Source organism: Urtica dioica, chromosome 3 (genome assembly GCF_054948205.1).
Source record: "Urtica dioica subsp. dioica isolate 48M chromosome 3, U.dioica_male_clone48M_v1_H2, whole genome shotgun sequence".
In the NCBI taxonomy this organism is placed as follows: domain Eukaryota; kingdom Viridiplantae; phylum Streptophyta; class Magnoliopsida; order Rosales; family Urticaceae; genus Urtica; species Urtica dioica.
This window is the reverse complement of record NC_142758.1, coordinates 44,727,973-44,745,990: the sequence shown is the minus strand read 5'-3', so window position 1 is coordinate 44,745,990 and position 18,018 is coordinate 44,727,973. Positions and strand designations below refer to the sequence as shown.

Sequence of the window (18,018 nt, the reverse complement as noted above, 5' to 3'; positions counted from 1 at the left end):
AGCATATGTTTGGTTAGATGAAAAAGATAAACAATAGAATCACTTGATGTACGATTTTTTTTTTTTTTTTAAGAGATGAAGCTGAGGGCCGATAAAATTTTGACTTTAATTAAAAATAAAAAATCAATGGTAATAACTTTGGTCTTTGGTTATCGTTTATATTATTCATTTTCTTATAGTAGAATTGTCAAAGTGTAACATTAATTCGATTGCAAATTATCTCTTAAAAAGACATGGGACTAAAAAGTCCTAAGTTAATGAAGGAACAATAGCATATATGTTAATTTGCATCCAACTTTTTTTTTTTTTTTTTATTAATTAAACGAAGCCTCTCTTTGAATAGTGGTATAACCTTCGGTGATATAAGTGAACATCAATCTAGTACAAGCACAAAACAAACTTAGTTCAAAATGAATTTAACACTAGAGCACATTAATAATCAAGCCCTTATTTAGCTCTTTCGGAATACCAACGATAACAAATGGAGAGATCCAAACAATCACAGTTCGATGACCACATAAAAAAAAAATATCGAACGGCTGATTTCTCTAGTTAAATAAAGGTAAAAACACAATGACACATGCGCTTTATTTGGATTTTAAAATAACAATACACATGGGGTTGTGGCTCGAGAGCTCGATACAAGTAGAGAATTCACAAGATCAATGTTAGTTTCCATTTTTACTGAATCCATCTTCGATTTAAAGTCTTTATTTTTCCTCTATGAACTCTTTGTATTGGAGAGGACACGTCGATTAATTTATCTCGTGACACATGTTTTTTTTAATCCGAAATGAGTGAGAAAACTAAGGTTTGATCGGTCTCTGTCTTCGGATGTCAATGAAGCCCATTTGAATGGACTCCAAGTCACCTGCTAATTTATTCGTCCAAGCTGAGTTTAAATGCTTGAGGCTCGACAGTGAGTGTCTCTACCCACACGAGTTAGAGGTCGTTGGTTCGAGTAATACCTTGAACAAAGTTCTCCTAAAAATATAATAAATATAAAAATATTAGCATATAATTTTTTTTCAAAAAAAACTTACATGTAAGTGTAAAAAATTTAGTTTCGGTGGATTTTGGTAAACTGGCGTGAGTTGAGTAATATTTATGTCAATATCTCTATAAAATTGGTTACGGAGCAATATTGGTTTTACACCTTTTGTAAGGAAGAATGTCTAGTATGTGCATGATTTTTTTTTTTTTTTTAAAGTATGTGCATGATTATTTATATAGAAATTGGCATCATGGCACTGAGAAAGTGACTGATGCAATATAAGGTAGAATATTTATGTTTGTTCATAAATTGAGTAATTGTTCAATTATTTTGTTTACAATTAATGGCAAGAATAACAACCTGGAATCATTCACTAGTGTTGTGTTGCCACTTAAAGATGGATGGATGGGTTGCCTTATATGAAAGTTGTTTCCATTTCTTATTATTAATAATTTAATATGCCCTCACCATAATTCGACCATACATCATTTCGGTAGGAGTTTTTTTTTTTTTTTTTTTTTGCTTTCTTATTTTACAAGGAAGAATTTGCAATAAGTATGGTAAATAATATAGTTTAAACTGTTGGATGTTAATAGTTAAAAAAGGTACCAGAATTATTTTAAAATAATGGACAGTATCCGTTTCTTTTAAATACTCTTAAAACATTCGAAACGTTCGTGTATAATAGGATAAGTTTTATGCATATAAGATTGAGATTGTCTGATCAAGTATTAGCTAAGACTAAGTTAAAAAATAAAAAAAAAATAAAAAAATTGAGACAAAGTTAAAAAAATCCTTATAAGTAACGCATAAAATCCATTAGGAAAACGTTGAAAACTATTCAAAATAATATGAATAATTAATAAATTACTTATTATGTCCAAAATTTTAAAAGAAAATAAAATCGTTTTGGGAAAATAAATAGATAATATTTCCCTTAAAAGATAAGTATAAAAAATGTAGAGAGATTTGCATCAAAGTCACAAACTCGACTCCAAATTGCAAATGAGTCACGACGAAAAAAGGTGTTGCATAGATGTCACTTTGATAAAAAAAAAATAGGACAAAAATACCCTTACGCAGATTTCAAAGTAGACTCGCAATCAAATATTTCGAAAAAAAGTAGACTCACAGAAGAAATTACAAAGAGGAGACTCGCAGTCAAATATTTCGAAAAAAAAGTAGACTCACAGAAGAAATTACAAAGAGTAGACTTGCAGTCAAATATTTCGAAAAAAAATAGACTCACAGAACAAATTACAAAAAGTAGACTCGCAGTCAAATATTTCAAAAAAAAAAAAAGTAGACTCCTTCACAAATACAAATACATCAACACAGATTCCTTCGTCCTCTTCTTCCCCGATTCCTTCACGATCTGGCTCCCGAGCCTCGCCGTCGACCACAACCCCGACAGCCTCGCGTTCTCGTCGCCGTCGCCGATGGTCTCCGCCGAAACCAGGCTCTTCCTAGTCGACGACGCCGATCGGAGAATCCTCTTCTCTAAACTCTCGATTCATTCTCAATCTGCCTCCCGAGCCTCGCCGTCGACCACAGTTCCGACGGCCTCGCGTTCTCGTCGCCGTCACTGGTGCTCTCCGCCGGAACCAGCCTCTTCCTTGCCGACGACGACGATCGGAGAATCCTCTTCTCCAAACTCCCGATTCCTTCTCGATCTGCCTCCCGAGCCTCGCCGTCGAGCACAGCCCCGACGGCCTCGCGTTCTCGTCGCCATCGTCGGTGGTCTCCGCCGGAACCAGCCTCTTCCTCGCCGACGACGACGATCGGAGAATCCTCTTCTCCAAACTCCTGATTCCTTCTCGATCTGCCTCCCGAACCTCGCCGTCGACCACAGCCCCGATGGCCTCGCGTTCTCGTCGCTGTCGCCCGTGGGCGGCCGCGTTCTCGTCGCTGTCACCGGTGGTCTCCGCCGGAACCAGCCTCTTCTTTGCGGCGGCGGAGGAAGATGAGGAAGGGGAGAGAGAGTTGGCGAGCTTCTTCTTGTCGGATCTGACCGGGGAGTTTGAGAGAGATTGATTTTATCATAAGAGGGTAATTTAGACTTTCTATAGGTGACACAAATGCAAATAAGTGATACGGATGTAATTTTAGCAAATAAGTGACACAAATGCAAGGAATGACTGAAGTTGTGACTTCAGCCGCAAATGCCACAAAAATGTAAGGGAAAAAAAAGGAATAATGAGGAGGAAGGAGGAGGAGAGATATGAAGGAAGATGATTTTGAAGAACAAGAAAAAGAAATTGTAACCAAATCAAAGAATGTGAACTCTAAAAAAGACAAATAATAAAGCCCGTTAAGTTCCAAGTCTGACTCTCTTGATCCAGTGGAAATAAATTGGGCCAAAAATAAGGCCCATTAAGGCCTGCTGATAGGACAGCACATTGATAATAACAGGACTTAGATGGGTTGTTTTTAAAATTCCAAACTGACATAGAAAGGACAATATAGAAACATACGAACCCAACTATCAATCTTTGCAACTAACTTAGAGATTCATTTATGTTAATAAAAAAAGCTTAAAGTGTCATTTTACCTAATTTCATGCCCTTACGGTGTTTCTAGAAATAAAAATTCGAGTGCCTCAAATCATGTTTAAAACTTTAAATCAACTAGTGAATAAAAGGAAACATTAAATATATATATATATATATATATATATATATATATATATATATATATATATTCCAAAGTAACAAAGCCCCATATAGTTGAATAACTAAAAAAACAAGTCTCCCTAATCTTATCTTAATAAGTGCTAGATTATGATTGGCCAAAACAGCAGTGCTTAAAGGACAAAAGGATAACTTTGGTCCGCTATGTGTATTATTATTAACAATCAACGATATATCAAAAGACCGAAACCGTGAAACAGCCTCATAATTGCGGTACCTAGGATAGTCTAGTGGCACCGTTTCCTGTGTGGAGATCGTGGGTTCAATCCCCACTGCAACAAAGCTGTTTTAAAAAAAAAAAAAAAAAAAAAAAAAAAAACAGCCTCATAATTCTAAATCTTTATTTGTGTCTAATCCTAATCAAATCAAGTGTGATATTGATATTTCATACGATGTCAATTACGAATTATTCGGCTTCCCACAAAGGGCTCTTTAGTGTTTAGCGTTTCCATTAGAAAAAAGTAGAAATAAATCAATGATCAACTCATCTCTGATGTCTGAATTGACCTCAACAAAGTCCATGGTTTCTTGGAGAAATCGATCTTTTATATTCCATATATAATGTTGGTGGTCCATTTCTTTTATAGTGGTAGATAATGGTATTGGAATCCTCTTTTTGATGCTCTAATAATGGCTATAATTTCCCATTTCCACTAATCAAGCATATAACTATTGGAGAAGAAAAAGAAAGAAAAAAAAGTAAACCCCCAATTGATTTTTTAATGTCTCTTTAACTACCATCATGTCAAAAACTATTAGATTTTTTTTATTGACAAGGAATAAAAAAAGCACCATATTGTATCTGCCTATTTGATTGTCTTGAATCCCAATTTTATTTTAGCATATCTAACGTTATTAATAACTTTTTCAAGCACTACTTTTATTGCATGTTCTTTGGACACCTACGTAATATAAGTACATTAATACGTGAGTTTTCCGAGGTCTCCATTTTTCTGGATTCATGTGTTTTTTTTTTTCCTTTTTTCTTTTTACCACAAAAGAAAAAGATAAAGAAAAGAGAGAGATGTCATTTTTTAGTGATAACTTTGGTTGTCTTTTTTTTATCTTTGAAGATATGGAGAAGAGATTTGGTCAGATAGTGCCTAAAAATTCTAAGACTTATTAATAAGTGGAATATGGTAACTGTATATTCCTGCCTTTTGGAGATTCTCAAAACAAACCAAACAATTAGTGACATTGACATAAACGATATTGAATTACAGCCATTGAGAATACAATAAAAATTGTGTGTTCTTGACATGTATCACATGATTATCAATATCTGTCAATAAAACTTTTTATAATGTATGCCGTCTATGAATTGTTTCGCAATATTCTTCGACTTTATATAGTCATAAAGATAAGAATACAATTCTCTTAGTAATATTTATTTGGAACATATAGTTGATCTAGTTTAGGAACTCATTACGTAATATTGAGACGAGTCACGACTGTTTACATACATAACCACGTTTTTTGTCATGGCTAAAACCAATTCAGCCGCAACATTCAGAAATTCAGTTGAATAATTATTTTTTGTAGTGTTCTTCAATTATATGTAACTTAGTACGCCAATCATACATCGAAAAGATAAAAATGACTTAATTAACAAGAAAATTGTACATTTTATTTTAAATGGTTTTGGAATATTACGTGTGATGTTTAACATGGTATCGAAAATCATTAAACTCAAATGAGAACTAGGTAAAAAAAAATGGAATTCGAGCCAGATTGACGGAAAGCAAAAAATCATATCTTTATAAACATGTTTAAGATCTCACGTCAGAAAGATCAATATAATCAATATTATTAATAATGTTATGAAATTGCTCATCTTACGATCAATATAAGAGGATTTTCGGTGAAACTTAATACAATATAATACCACTAGAGATTGGACTTTTAGGTTAATTGTTGGTATTTTGATGGGATATAGCATATGCTGTATTTCAGGCTTAATTCGTGAGCGTGACTAGAGAATGCACTGTTATACAGTAAGCGTTCAACTTTCAGAAATTCCCATGTGTGTATATATATATACACACATATATTAGTTGTGTAAATACACTAATTATATAATGTCTGATGTTTCAATTTGATTTTGCCTAGCGTTTACTTCTTTGAAGTGGCTTTATTCCTTTTTCTCTTTCATTTTAATTTTAACGTTTACGAACAAGTTCCTTGAATATATACAACGGAAATTTCCATGAAAATATCAGAAATTTCCAAGTGCCGAACTATTATTGATATCTAATAAAAAAATAATACAAAACCCTAATTCAGCTAGTATTTGATGAGGAAATTGACTTGTTCGTTTGCACCAAAATAATATTATCGTGGACTTGTACGTATCACAGCTAAGAACCGTTGAGAAAGTGAAATGTTATATATTTTGGTGGACGTGTTTAGCTTAAACTTTTTCATAACTTCAAATGTCATGACATTTTTTTTTCTATCATTTAATAAATATGTGTACTTTTAAAAGGTACTGTTTTCTTTAAGGTTTCTCCAAGTCAGATAAAACCTATACTATATACTTGGCTGCTAATTGCTTCACAAAGATTTATAATTTATTAATGGGTAGATATATAATAGTGAAAGGGCATATTCATATGGTTATGCTGCTAAGTATGCACGTCGAGATTTACAATAAAAGGAGCATGAAGTAACCCGGAATAATTTTATATTATATGTAAAGCGACATTATCATTATTATCATATAACTATGAAGTAATCTAGGTTTTATTTATTTAATTTTCCCATTCAAAATTTTATCCTTTGTTCCAGTAATTGTGCTTACAAGTGTTGGTTTCCTAATGAGTATACCCTTTTTTTTCTTTAATAAGGCCTATTTCGTTACACCATACATTTCCCTTTAATTATCCCATCTAAATATAATTAGACATTTAAAAATTCCACGGAATGAAAATGTTCAATGCCTTTGATTGTATTAGGAGAAATTAAACTAATTACTAATATTAGAGAAAGGTGCTATATATGTAGCTCTGATAGAGCTATATATATATATATATATATATATATATATTCGTAATTTTATATGAAATTTGACTAATTAATTGTTAGCATCTTATGCTTCAGGTGATGCCGATGACTTGCTAATGAACATGAAGATAAACGTCTTTGCTCTCATCTTTGTTTCAAGTAAAAAGGACCGCATCTTCATTAATAGTTGTAATGGTTGCTCCAGACAACATAACAACAAGATGAGTACAAGTAGTGTTAGAGCTATTTGTGGCCATATTTCCTACTATAAGGTTATCGGTTAGTCATCGATCATTACCAATTAATGAATTTTGAGATGGAATACTTCACGTAATATCAGAGTCCAACAAGTCCAAATGGGCACCGATAAAAAAATACGGAGATCTCGACCCAAGATAAACAAGCATAAAGATGCATAATCTTGAAGAGACGTATCATGATTACACATCGAAAAGATGAAAGTACTTAGCAAGGCTCATAAGGTCTTGGGTTACTTCTTGCATTATCAATTGATATCGAGATAAAATATCTTAAAAATTATTCGGTTTCTTTAAGAAAAAGGCATATTTCTTGCATATTTTATCTGTTGGATCTTTTGAGACATGGTTATGTTTGGTAAAACAAATTGTAACAGAGTTGTTCAAGTCAGAGCGTCAAGAAGTTATTCAAACAACTTATCCGAAGGGTACTTGCATCTTTTCATAATCGCAAAATAAGTCAACTAAAACACGTTGTTTTAGTTTCAATTTTCTTGGATGAAGAAGATCGGATTTGAGAATCCGACTTATTAGACTTCGCGGATGTATAGGAAACAAGCCATATAAAACTCATCTAGGGATTTGCGTGGTGGTGTTGTTCCTTTACTGTTTGGTAAATTCACATAAGCCATAGCTTTGAGTTTGTTTTCTCTATTCAGGAGATCTTCATCGACAAACAAACTCAGAGCAACTCACAGCTTGTGTACCATCATAGTAAAGTGTGAGGACATGTGTTTTACATGTAAGTGTGCTGAAAATCTTCGAGAGAAGAGTGAGTGAAAGTGAGAGGGAGTCTCAAACCTAAGAGGAGCTTAGGTTGCACAGAATCTAGAAAGAATCAAAGACGAATGTGTTTGCGAATTGGGGCTTCGTCAAACTTAATATTCATGTACATTTGATTATTGTCAGTTGATTGCTTTTCACTCAGACGTATTAGTCTCCCCGAGTAGGTGGCTTTAACTGAACAATGTTATCAATCTCCTGTGTCTCTTATTACTTTCGTTTCATGTTTGATTTATCACAAGTCTTAGTTATCTGGATAAAAATCAATCAGTTGTTCAACAAGGTAGTCACAACAACCTAGTTGAACAACCGTCTAACATCACGTTAAGTAATTTCATTATCATTGACCAATTGGATTGGAAATTAACCTATAAGTCATAATTGAAGTCAAATTTTGAAAGCTCTTCAAAATTAATCAAGTCGGGATACCTCTTGAAATCATGAAAGAGAATTTGAGTACTATATGACTATATTATTCACTTAGTGATAAGCTCCCCATGAACACTACTTACCATTTTTATCATAGAGTGCACTGGATTTTTCATTTCTTTACTAGTATATTAGAGGGAAAGAGGTACCAAGAACAACTCAAACTTCACCCTCAAGAAAACAACGAGAGCTTTTGATAGGTGCATTTTGTACGAGTTAAACTCCTATTACCAAGCTTGAATTCTATGTGTTCTCGAGTGAATTTTATTGTGTTTGATGTGTTTTTGAGTGATGCACTGGTGTGGGAGCTATTCTTAGTGTTAAAGATGTTCTTGAAGCTTTTCGGGACATTACAAAATGGATAGGGAAGCAAAGCAAGTCAACATGAGACATTAGACAGCTCAACAAAGAGAGAAAGAAGTCGACGCACTGCGCAGTCTCTTAGGCACGCTGCATAAAGTTGAAGAACGACTCCAGAAGCTTATGCACGTTAAACAAAATCCCCGCATGTGAAGGAGCGCGACACGCGTTTTGTATTGTGCGCCGCACCATGGTTCTTGAGCACCTCGTGGAGTGTATTGCGCGCCGCGCCTGCGCAATTCTAGATCAACAATTTTTGCATTTTTGAAGCATTGGGCAAATCCGATAATATCTAATGGTTCAAAATCGTCTGAAAACATACCTAAACATGTTATATACGAATTAGATTATCATAAATCAGAATTTAGGTTTTAATTTAGGTTTTATTTTCTAGTTTGCCTTTGTTGGGAGAAAAAAAAGTCAGAGAAGAAGACCCATTCACCGTCATTAATTCAGCGTTTCATCTTCTTCTGTTTAATTTTGGTACTCCTGTTTTATGTTTATTTGTTTTGGTTTGATTGTCATGGTGTGGTTTAATTTATTTGGTTTTTTTGTTATCTCCGAGAGGGTGATGGTTTAGCTTGCTTGAATATGGGTGTGGATTCATTAAATTTTGATTGAAGTATTTTTCATGTTCATCTTCTCTTTCACTTTATTTAATTTTGTTCGAATGCTTGTATGAGAATCGCGGCCTCGGTCATGACTTCTAGGATTTATTTGATGTTTGAGATAGATTAAATAATCGTGTATCAGAATTAGATAAATGTAGTACACTCCTAAGACTAGAGATAGCTAGGCTGCTATGGAGTCGTGTGAACACTCTCGAATATGATGTTTGTCGTATTTTTAGGATTTGAGATCGAAAGATAAAAATTCGGTATTAGCATAGGTTGTGAGATGCTCGAGAGAAATTTAGCGATAATATTACGTGAGTGTAACTAGTGCAGAGAGTGTCGCGAAAGATTTGGCGCATTTTTAAGAATCCCGACCATAGGAGAATTTTGCGAAACCGCAACCATTGCCTTCTACATATCCATTCATCCGCGTTTATTTCGAGTTATATTTTTTTTTTCATTTTTAGTTAATAATCGCATTTGTTCGCTTTGAGTTCAATTTGTTGCTAGTTCGTTTATTTCATCAGTTAACTTAGTCCTCGTGGGATCGACTCGTACTTACGATTATATTACGTGAGCAACTACGTGCACATGCGTACAAAAATATCGCAACAGTTTTCCTCTCAAAACAAAAACACATTTAAATCATTTAAAGACGTTCTAGAGAACGACTTCTATTCTAGTGACTTAAAATGTATATGTTTATTAAGACATCACAAAAACGTCTTCAAAAGTCTAAAAAAAAGATGTCTTTAAATGAATAAAAAAAAAGACTTCAAATAAGGCTCCACCTAGCTATAAAAAGCTAATGTGGAAATAATTATGAAGATGTTTTTATAATGTCTTATTTACAACTTTTAAAGATAGTTTAATAATGACTTAATTTGCTGACGAGGACATTTTCTCTTTTCTCTTTTCTCTTTTATTTATTTAAGTACAATTAATTTACATAATTTAATGTAAAAAATTAAAAATAATGAATAAGTAAATTGGGATATATTTCATAAATATCCATTGTTAGATTACAATACAAATTTGTACATAAAATTAGAAATTAAATAACTACAACATAGATTTTATGTAAATCCGAATTCTATCGTGTCCCCGCCACTTCTTTGAGTCACGGCACGGGCCATGTGTTGTTGCGTCTGGGAAAAAGCATGGATTGAAATTCCAGGGGAACCGGACGGGAACCCCTTTTTCGAAGTCCCCGGCACCGAAACGTTCAAAACCGGAATATTCCGGTGATTCCGGGGGAACCGGACAGGGAACCAGTCAAGAACCCGGTTCCCATTTCCGGGTCCGGTTCAGTGTTAAAAAATGAAAAAATCGAGTGTAAATCCCGGGTTTCCTGCAAAAAAAATTAATTTCAGTCGGGATTAGGTCTTCAACATTCCGCCGCGAGCTAGTGCGAATTTGCCCAGATCCAGCCCGGATCCCGCCGTGCCGCCAGCTTCCCGACGCGACGAAGGTCAAATTTGCCCAGATCCCGCCGGTTTACTCATTTTCCGGTGAGCTTCCCGACCTCTTAATGTTTTTTTGATGATTTTGAGTTTAATTTTTTAAATTTCTTGATAATTATTGAAGATTAAGTATAAATTGGTAGTTGTGAACATGAATGGAGTGTTTATTTAGAGTTTGTGTTCATGTTTCTAATTTTTTTGTAATTAATCCGAATTACGTTGTAATTTTTTTATTAGTTAGTGATGATTAAGGTTATGTTGAACTTGTTTATTGATTTATGACAAAATTGTTATGAATTGTTTTTAATTTTAGAGTTTGTGTTCATGTTTATAATTTTTTTGTAATTTTTTTTATTAGTAGTGATTATTATGGTTATGTTGAACTTTGTTATGAATTATTTTAAATTTTCATTTAGATATGGAAATATGTTAAGAGTTTGTGAATATGATTCATGATTGTTAGTTTAATTTTATTTACTAAAGGTGATTTGTTAATTTGTAGGTTACAACTTACAAGAATGTCGGCCCCCGACCCAGTTAGGAGGTATTGTACACCCGTGCTCGGAAAAAGTAGCGCCCACCAGTGTATATTTTGCGATCACATTATAGAAGGCGGCGGCATCACGAGAGTGAAAAACCACCTAGCCCATGTAGACCCAACCAAGAGTGTCAGATTCTGTGAAAAAATCCCTCCTGAAGTACAAGCAGAGATGCGAGGTTTACTTGAAGGCAATGTCGTAAAAAAGAAGGAGAAACAGTCGTTGGATTCTACGATTCGCAAGACATTGAATAAAAATGTTGGCGTGGAAGAATCAGACGAAGAAAACTACGAAGCTCAATTACGAGCAGTGATGAAGAGGTCAAGACAAGAGGCGGCTCAGACAGAATGAGAGGCTCGAATGATGTCGGGGACCGGCAGTGGTTCTACGGTAAAATCTCCACCAGCTGCTCCGTCATTATATAAGTCTGCGAGTGCTAAGCAAAAAAAATTGAAGAGATGGTGGAGCCGAAGAAGAAAACGTGGCTCGGAAGATCTATAACAAAATTCTTTGTTCACCAACATGAGCCGGTGAGTAAGGCGAACTCGCATGAGTTCAATAACATGATTGCGACCACTCAAGATCTAGGTAATCCTCAATTCGTGATCACTAATTATATTTCCATATTGTCGCACCGCATGTGTTCTTGAGACGTTAACGTGATGTATATTGGCATATTGCATGTCCTAATGTTCCTATACCATCACCGTATGAAATTCATAACAAGTACCTCGATATGGAGGTTGCAGACGCGGAGAACTACATTGAAGAACAAAAGAAGCAGTGGGTAAAATACGGATGCACCATACTCACTGATGGTTGGACGGGGCCGACTAAATTGAGCTTCATCAACATTATGATTTATTGTGCTAGTGCAACGGTGTTCTTAAAGTCCGTTGATGCATCCAAGCATACGAAAACAGGGGAGTACATCTACAGAATATTGAGGTCAGTGGTCAAAGAAATCGAAAGACACAATGTCGTCCAAGTTGTGACCGACAACGGTTCGAACTGCAGGAGTGCCGGTTTGAAATTACAACACAAGTACAATGTGTACTGGACAAATTGCGCCGCACATTGTCTAGATATAATGTTTGAAGATATTGGGAAGAGAGATAGTGTTATGCAGACTTTCAAAGCAGCAAGGGATGCGACTAAGTTCATCTACAACCACAGCACTGTGCTGTCCAAGTTACGGGACATATCCCCAGGTGAAATCATCCGTCCCGGCGCAACAAGATTTGCCACAAACTATCTAGCTCTCAGAAGTTTCCGAGAGAAGAGAGCTGCGTTGAGGAGGATATTCAGTAGTCAATGGTGGGATAATTCCAAATTGAGTGCAACACCTACAGGTAGATCCATATCCGAGACTTGTTTAAACCCCAGGTTTTGACATTCGGTGGACGATGTGTGTGCCATATTCGAGCCGATGTACACCATTCTTTGATTAGTGGACACTGAGGTGCATCCCACGATGGGATTACTATACTATGTCTTCCATGAGATGAAAAAGAAGTTGGAAGCGATGAGTGGGAAGAAATGGGTCGTCGACATTGTAAACCACATATGGAGTACTCAAATGGAGCATCCACTACACATTGCAGCTTTCTTCCTAAATCCAAAGTTGATGTTTAACCAGGATATAACCGTGACAATACTCACATGACCACTGTCACAAAGGTTGATGGGGCAACTCTTTCTTGCATCCGGATCTTGATGGGGCAACTCTTGGGAGAGAGGTATAAATTCTTACAAGGTATATCACATTATGAATATATGAGTCTTATTTGATTTTGTAATTACAGTTAATCGTATTTCGAGACGCTCGAGGGGACTTCTCACAAAGAAGTGTTATTTCGGCACGAGACACCCTTTGTGCAAGTAAGCTTGTGAGATGAATTGTATACATTAACTATGTCATGGAATGGTATGGAATGACATGATATGATTTATGTCACATGATTACAGGTGAGTGGTGAGAGTGTTACGAAAATTGGACCCCGACTTCACAGACGTTGGCCATTCGAATTTTATCACAAACTTCATCCGCGTCCGCTTATGAGAGGAATTGGAGTATATTTGCCCTCGTCCACACAAAACAAAAGAACCGTCTAGCGTACAACAGACTCGAGAAGCTTGTTTTCTGCTCATACAACATGAAGTTGCAGCTCCGAGAAATAACTCGGATTCACCACAACAACCTCACCCCGATGGATCTTTTGGATATCATCGAATGAGCTTTCAAACGCTCGGGGAATGACAATGAGGGAGACGAAGAAATGCTCCGCTGGATTGACGAAGTTCACATGGACGACGTCAACCAGAACCCGGATCCGACAGTAGCTAAAGCGACTCGAGAGCATGGAGTTGATCCGGAGCGAGTGCTTAACGAGGACGTCCAACCTCAACGCGGATCCGGAGACAGTTCGGATTCAAATGGCAGAGGTTCAAGTCGTAGGTCAAGCGGAAGAGGTGGAGGTGAAGGTGGATCAAGGGGAGGTGGTGGAGGTTCATATCGGGCTGGAGGTTCCTTTAGTGCTGGAGGTTCCTTTAGTGCTGGAGGTTCATATGGTGATGTCGGCGGTACTCAAGTTGGATACGCACCATCGGAAAAAGATTATGATCGTCTTCATCATCCCGCATTTTTTTATTCAGGATACGGGGGCGGAGTTCAGGGCGGAGGTATGAATGATGTCATGTAATTTATGTCTAGCAATGACGTTGATGACTTTTCCTACAACTTTGGATTGGTATCAATTGGTCGTCAAGGCACGGAGTCTTCTTATGATGACGGGTCTTCCAGTTACAACCAGGACTACTATCCATCAAGTCAAGCTCCCGAGACGGTGCGACTAGTTCCAGGTTATCCCCTCCAGTCCATGTTTGTTGCTTCATCTCAGTATGAGTACGACTATCACTTGGACAATAATTTCGTGCATGTGCTCATTACATGAGTTGGTATGATTACTGTACGACCGTTGCATACGGTCACTATGAGTAGTCATTTATATTCCTTTTATGTTGAATTTGTTGAACTATAGTATTTGGTGGATTGTGTTGAACTTTATCATTTTGTTTTGTACTATTGAACTTAGTTTTTGTTGTGTTTGTAATTTGGTAATGTGTTGAAACATTGTACACTATTTTTAATTTAATGAATTTTATCATACGTACTTTGTATGTTTTTTGTATATTTCTTTTCTGGATTCCCCTTGGTAAATACGGTATTTGACGGTATTCCTCTACGGTAACGGTAAATTCAACGGTACCGGTTTCCTTTTTCCTGCTTTCCCCGGTATTCTTTTACGGTACCAAGGGTTACCAGTAAATTCTAAAACTTGGAACGATAACGGTAACGGTATTTCGATCCTTGGGAAAAAGGCATCAAATTCCAAGAGCTGCACGTTTAATAGTAATTAGTCAAGCATAATTAAGACCATATGCACGCATGAAATGAAATATAGATAAATAACAACAATAACAAAATAAAAACACTAGTAAGTAAGCATACCGATTTCTCATATCAATCAAAATCTTCGCTAAAAAAAAATAACACATAAGTTCATGTTATAGCCTATTCTACTTTTTGGTGATATGTACTTACTAAACAAAAATTATAAATGAATCAAAATCAAATTATGATGACTTTTCGGACCGTCTTACTCATCTTACTTTTTAATCTTTTAGAAAATTTGAGGAACTTTTTTTAAAAACATAACTTGAAATATAAAGTTTGAAAATTCATGACCTAAAAATAAATTTTCGTTTAAAAATTTGATGAACTAAAACAACAAAAAAGCAATCGAAGTTGCATAATCGAAATTAAAACCACAGAAATACCATTGTGGATAATACCATAACGAAAGTCATAAGTACCTTTAACGGAATTGAAATGCGTAACTTAAAACCATGAAAAATAAATCCTTGGGTTTGGATTATTTAAAAACGGAAAGCAAAGCCGAAGTCTTTTATTTTCGAAAATGGAAACCATAACCCAACCCATCTTGCTATTGCCGCCGCTGATCCACCCTCTTCATGTGTTCATATGTTGTTTACCTACAACACGGACGTATGTATATAGGGTGAGTTAATGCTCAGGGAGAATAACTATAACTCATAAAACATAAGCAGTAAAATAAAATGTATGAACCGTTATTAGTATTTTAAATTTAACCGTGACATGAGAAACTCTATTAAAAGTCTATCGTATTTTAATTCGGGGGTCCCCTAGAGTAGCCGTACCGATTTCAGTGTACACTTTGGAAACGAACCATGGGGCTGCGACCTCCCATAGAACGCCCCGTCACATAAATAAACATATGAGGAACTCTCTATGTGAGCCCGTAATTCGGCTCGAGAAATTCCTCTAGTTGCCTCCGTAGTTCGAGGCGGTACGACTCTTTTACTTTTTAACTTATTAATCTTATTTATTACGTTAAAAGCATGAGCGACATAAGATATAAACATATATGATAACATAGCTAGAAAAAATAAGACGTGCTATAGATATTCTAATGCACAGCATAAGATAACATAAACTCACATATCGTCATGTCATATCATATCAAACACATTCCGAACAATCGCACACACAAAAATTCACATAACACATAAATACTTCAGATCACATAATACTTAATATATAGTTTTGAACTAATTCGTGTTGCAGTGAGATTATTCTCACCGTTGTTTCGAAAAGTACGACCGTTGGTCGTGGACCGCTCGGGAAAACTAGACGGCTCGGGAAAGCTAAGCGGCTCAGAACCTAATCGACGAAAAAAATACTAAGCTTCTGTTAAAGAGTTCTAAAGACAACTCAGGTTACGGAAATTTCTTAATTTCGGCTGAAGGTGTAAAATTACGAAAATACCCTTAGGGTCGATAAAATAAATTTTTGAAAAATAAATCTATAAAAATTAAAGTAAAAGAAAAATGATATTTGGAACACTTCGTACTTCAGAGGCATATAAAAAATATGCTCAGATTATTTGATAAAAATCAAAAGTATAAGAAAGCAATATTTAGTCTTTTTAAAAACAAAAACTGTTTTGGAACGATTTTGCGCACTGTTTGGAATTTATTCTAAATATATTATGTGTGCATCCGAAAATTCTAAAATTTGGACTAGATACCAAAAACATATAGAACTAGGTCGTGTACAAAAATTAGGTCAAAACGAATTTTGTAGATATATAAGAAGACATTTTGTTGTAAAAACAATCAGGGCGAATACAAGTCTGTGCACTTATCGTAATATAATCAGAAAATATTATTTACAAGAAGAAAATATTTTTCGATTACAGTTTTAAAAATAAGAAATGTAAAACTAGAGTTTCCAAAAAGAATCAATGAAAAATCATAATTTTTGAATCCACAGTAAACGTTTTAAAGTCTGAAAATCGAAAATAGGCCAGACCTGCGAATCAGGTCTACGTACTGATTTGAAAAATAATCGAAAAATATTCTGTATTTCATAAAAATATTTTTCGATTAAGGTTTAGATAGAAGGCATTTAAATCTAGCTTTTTCAAAAAAATCGATTAAAGAAACGAGTTTTGAAACTACGATAAGCGTTTTATGAAACGATTTTTAAAAAACAAAACCCCAAAAATCAAAGAAAAACAACCTAAAGAGAATACCTTGATGGGGATGTAGATGATTGTTTCTTGAGACTTTTAGAAGCAAAAAACACAAGGAACGATGATGGATTTGAAGAATTTGGAGAGAGGGCGAGTGTGAGGTTGAAAGAATATAAAACGTGAAAAAAAAAAGAATCGAGATTGGCTTAGGTTATATATAGGGCTTTGGGAGTACTAGGGTTCTCATGTGCTAAGGTTGAGGCTTTTTTTTTTGGGCTTTGTGAAAACAACCACGTGAAATAAAATCTATTAGGATTTGGATTTTTATTTTTATTTAAAAAAAAATAACTAAAGATTCGGATTGCTAACACGTAACCAAAATTCTCTTTAACATAATAATTATACAATAGCATTCAGTTTGACCACGTAAGTAACTATTTAATCCCTAAAAATATTCGTACACTTAAAGGAATAACTATCTATATAAATACATAATATACGTACATATCATAACATGAATGAGAATGGAAAATTTACTTCCTTAGGGACTAACCCACATATCTATATATATGCCATGATTATTAAATTTTCAAATACTAAAACATGCATCATAAAAACAAAATAATGATTGTCACCCCATTAAAAAAAAATTAAAGTTACTAAACCAAAAAAAAAAAAAAAAAAAAAATCTTAACTTTTCTTATTAGGCTAAAAAATTTGAGATTTCACATAAATAATCAGAATGTATATTTTGAATCCTAAACGCTAAAGATGAATATGTGATTCCTAAAACGAAACATCACAAATATTAAAATAAAAATCTCATGTGAATGCAGTTTTTAAAGAAACTTCGCCTTTCGATATCATTCAAGCAAAATATTAGAATACTACGTACAGTACTATGATAGAGATTATAGAGAATATTACATAATTATTAGAGAGATTATCATATAGTCATTAGGCTGATTATATAATATTTGTTAATTACTTCTTTCTTGTACGTTAAGAGCGATAACCTTTTTCTCCAATTCTTCTATGATTACATGGTATCAGAGCAATGAAATTAGCCTTCCTATAATTCTAAAAAAAAAATGTCCTAAATCACCTCTATTTTTCTTAGAAAATCCCCGAAATTCCAAACTCTTATTTCCATATTTGAGTTTTGTATCAAAATCACTCATTTTGTTTACCTCTTAATCTCACCACCCTTCTAAATAGACCGAGCATCAAATTCCGACCAAGTGTGTGCTGATCGGCGACCTAGAAACCGTCCCACGCGCCACCACACGCGCCCATCGTCCTCCGCT

General features: G+C 34.9%; 1 protein-coding gene across 1 annotated transcript; it reads left to right on the top strand.

Moving 5' to 3' along the window:
- Positions 1–11,479: 11,479 nt before the first annotated feature.
- Positions 11,480–13,369, top strand: LOC149403059 (uncharacterized). Its single transcript, XM_089608615.1, has 4 exons — positions 11,480–11,522; positions 11,882–12,484; positions 12,584–12,687; positions 13,145–13,369. The coding sequence occupies exons 1-4, from the start codon at positions 11,480–11,482 to the stop codon at positions 13,367–13,369; spliced, it is 975 nt and encodes a 324-aa protein (XP_089464741.1).
- Positions 13,370–18,018: the final 4,649 nt, after the last annotated feature.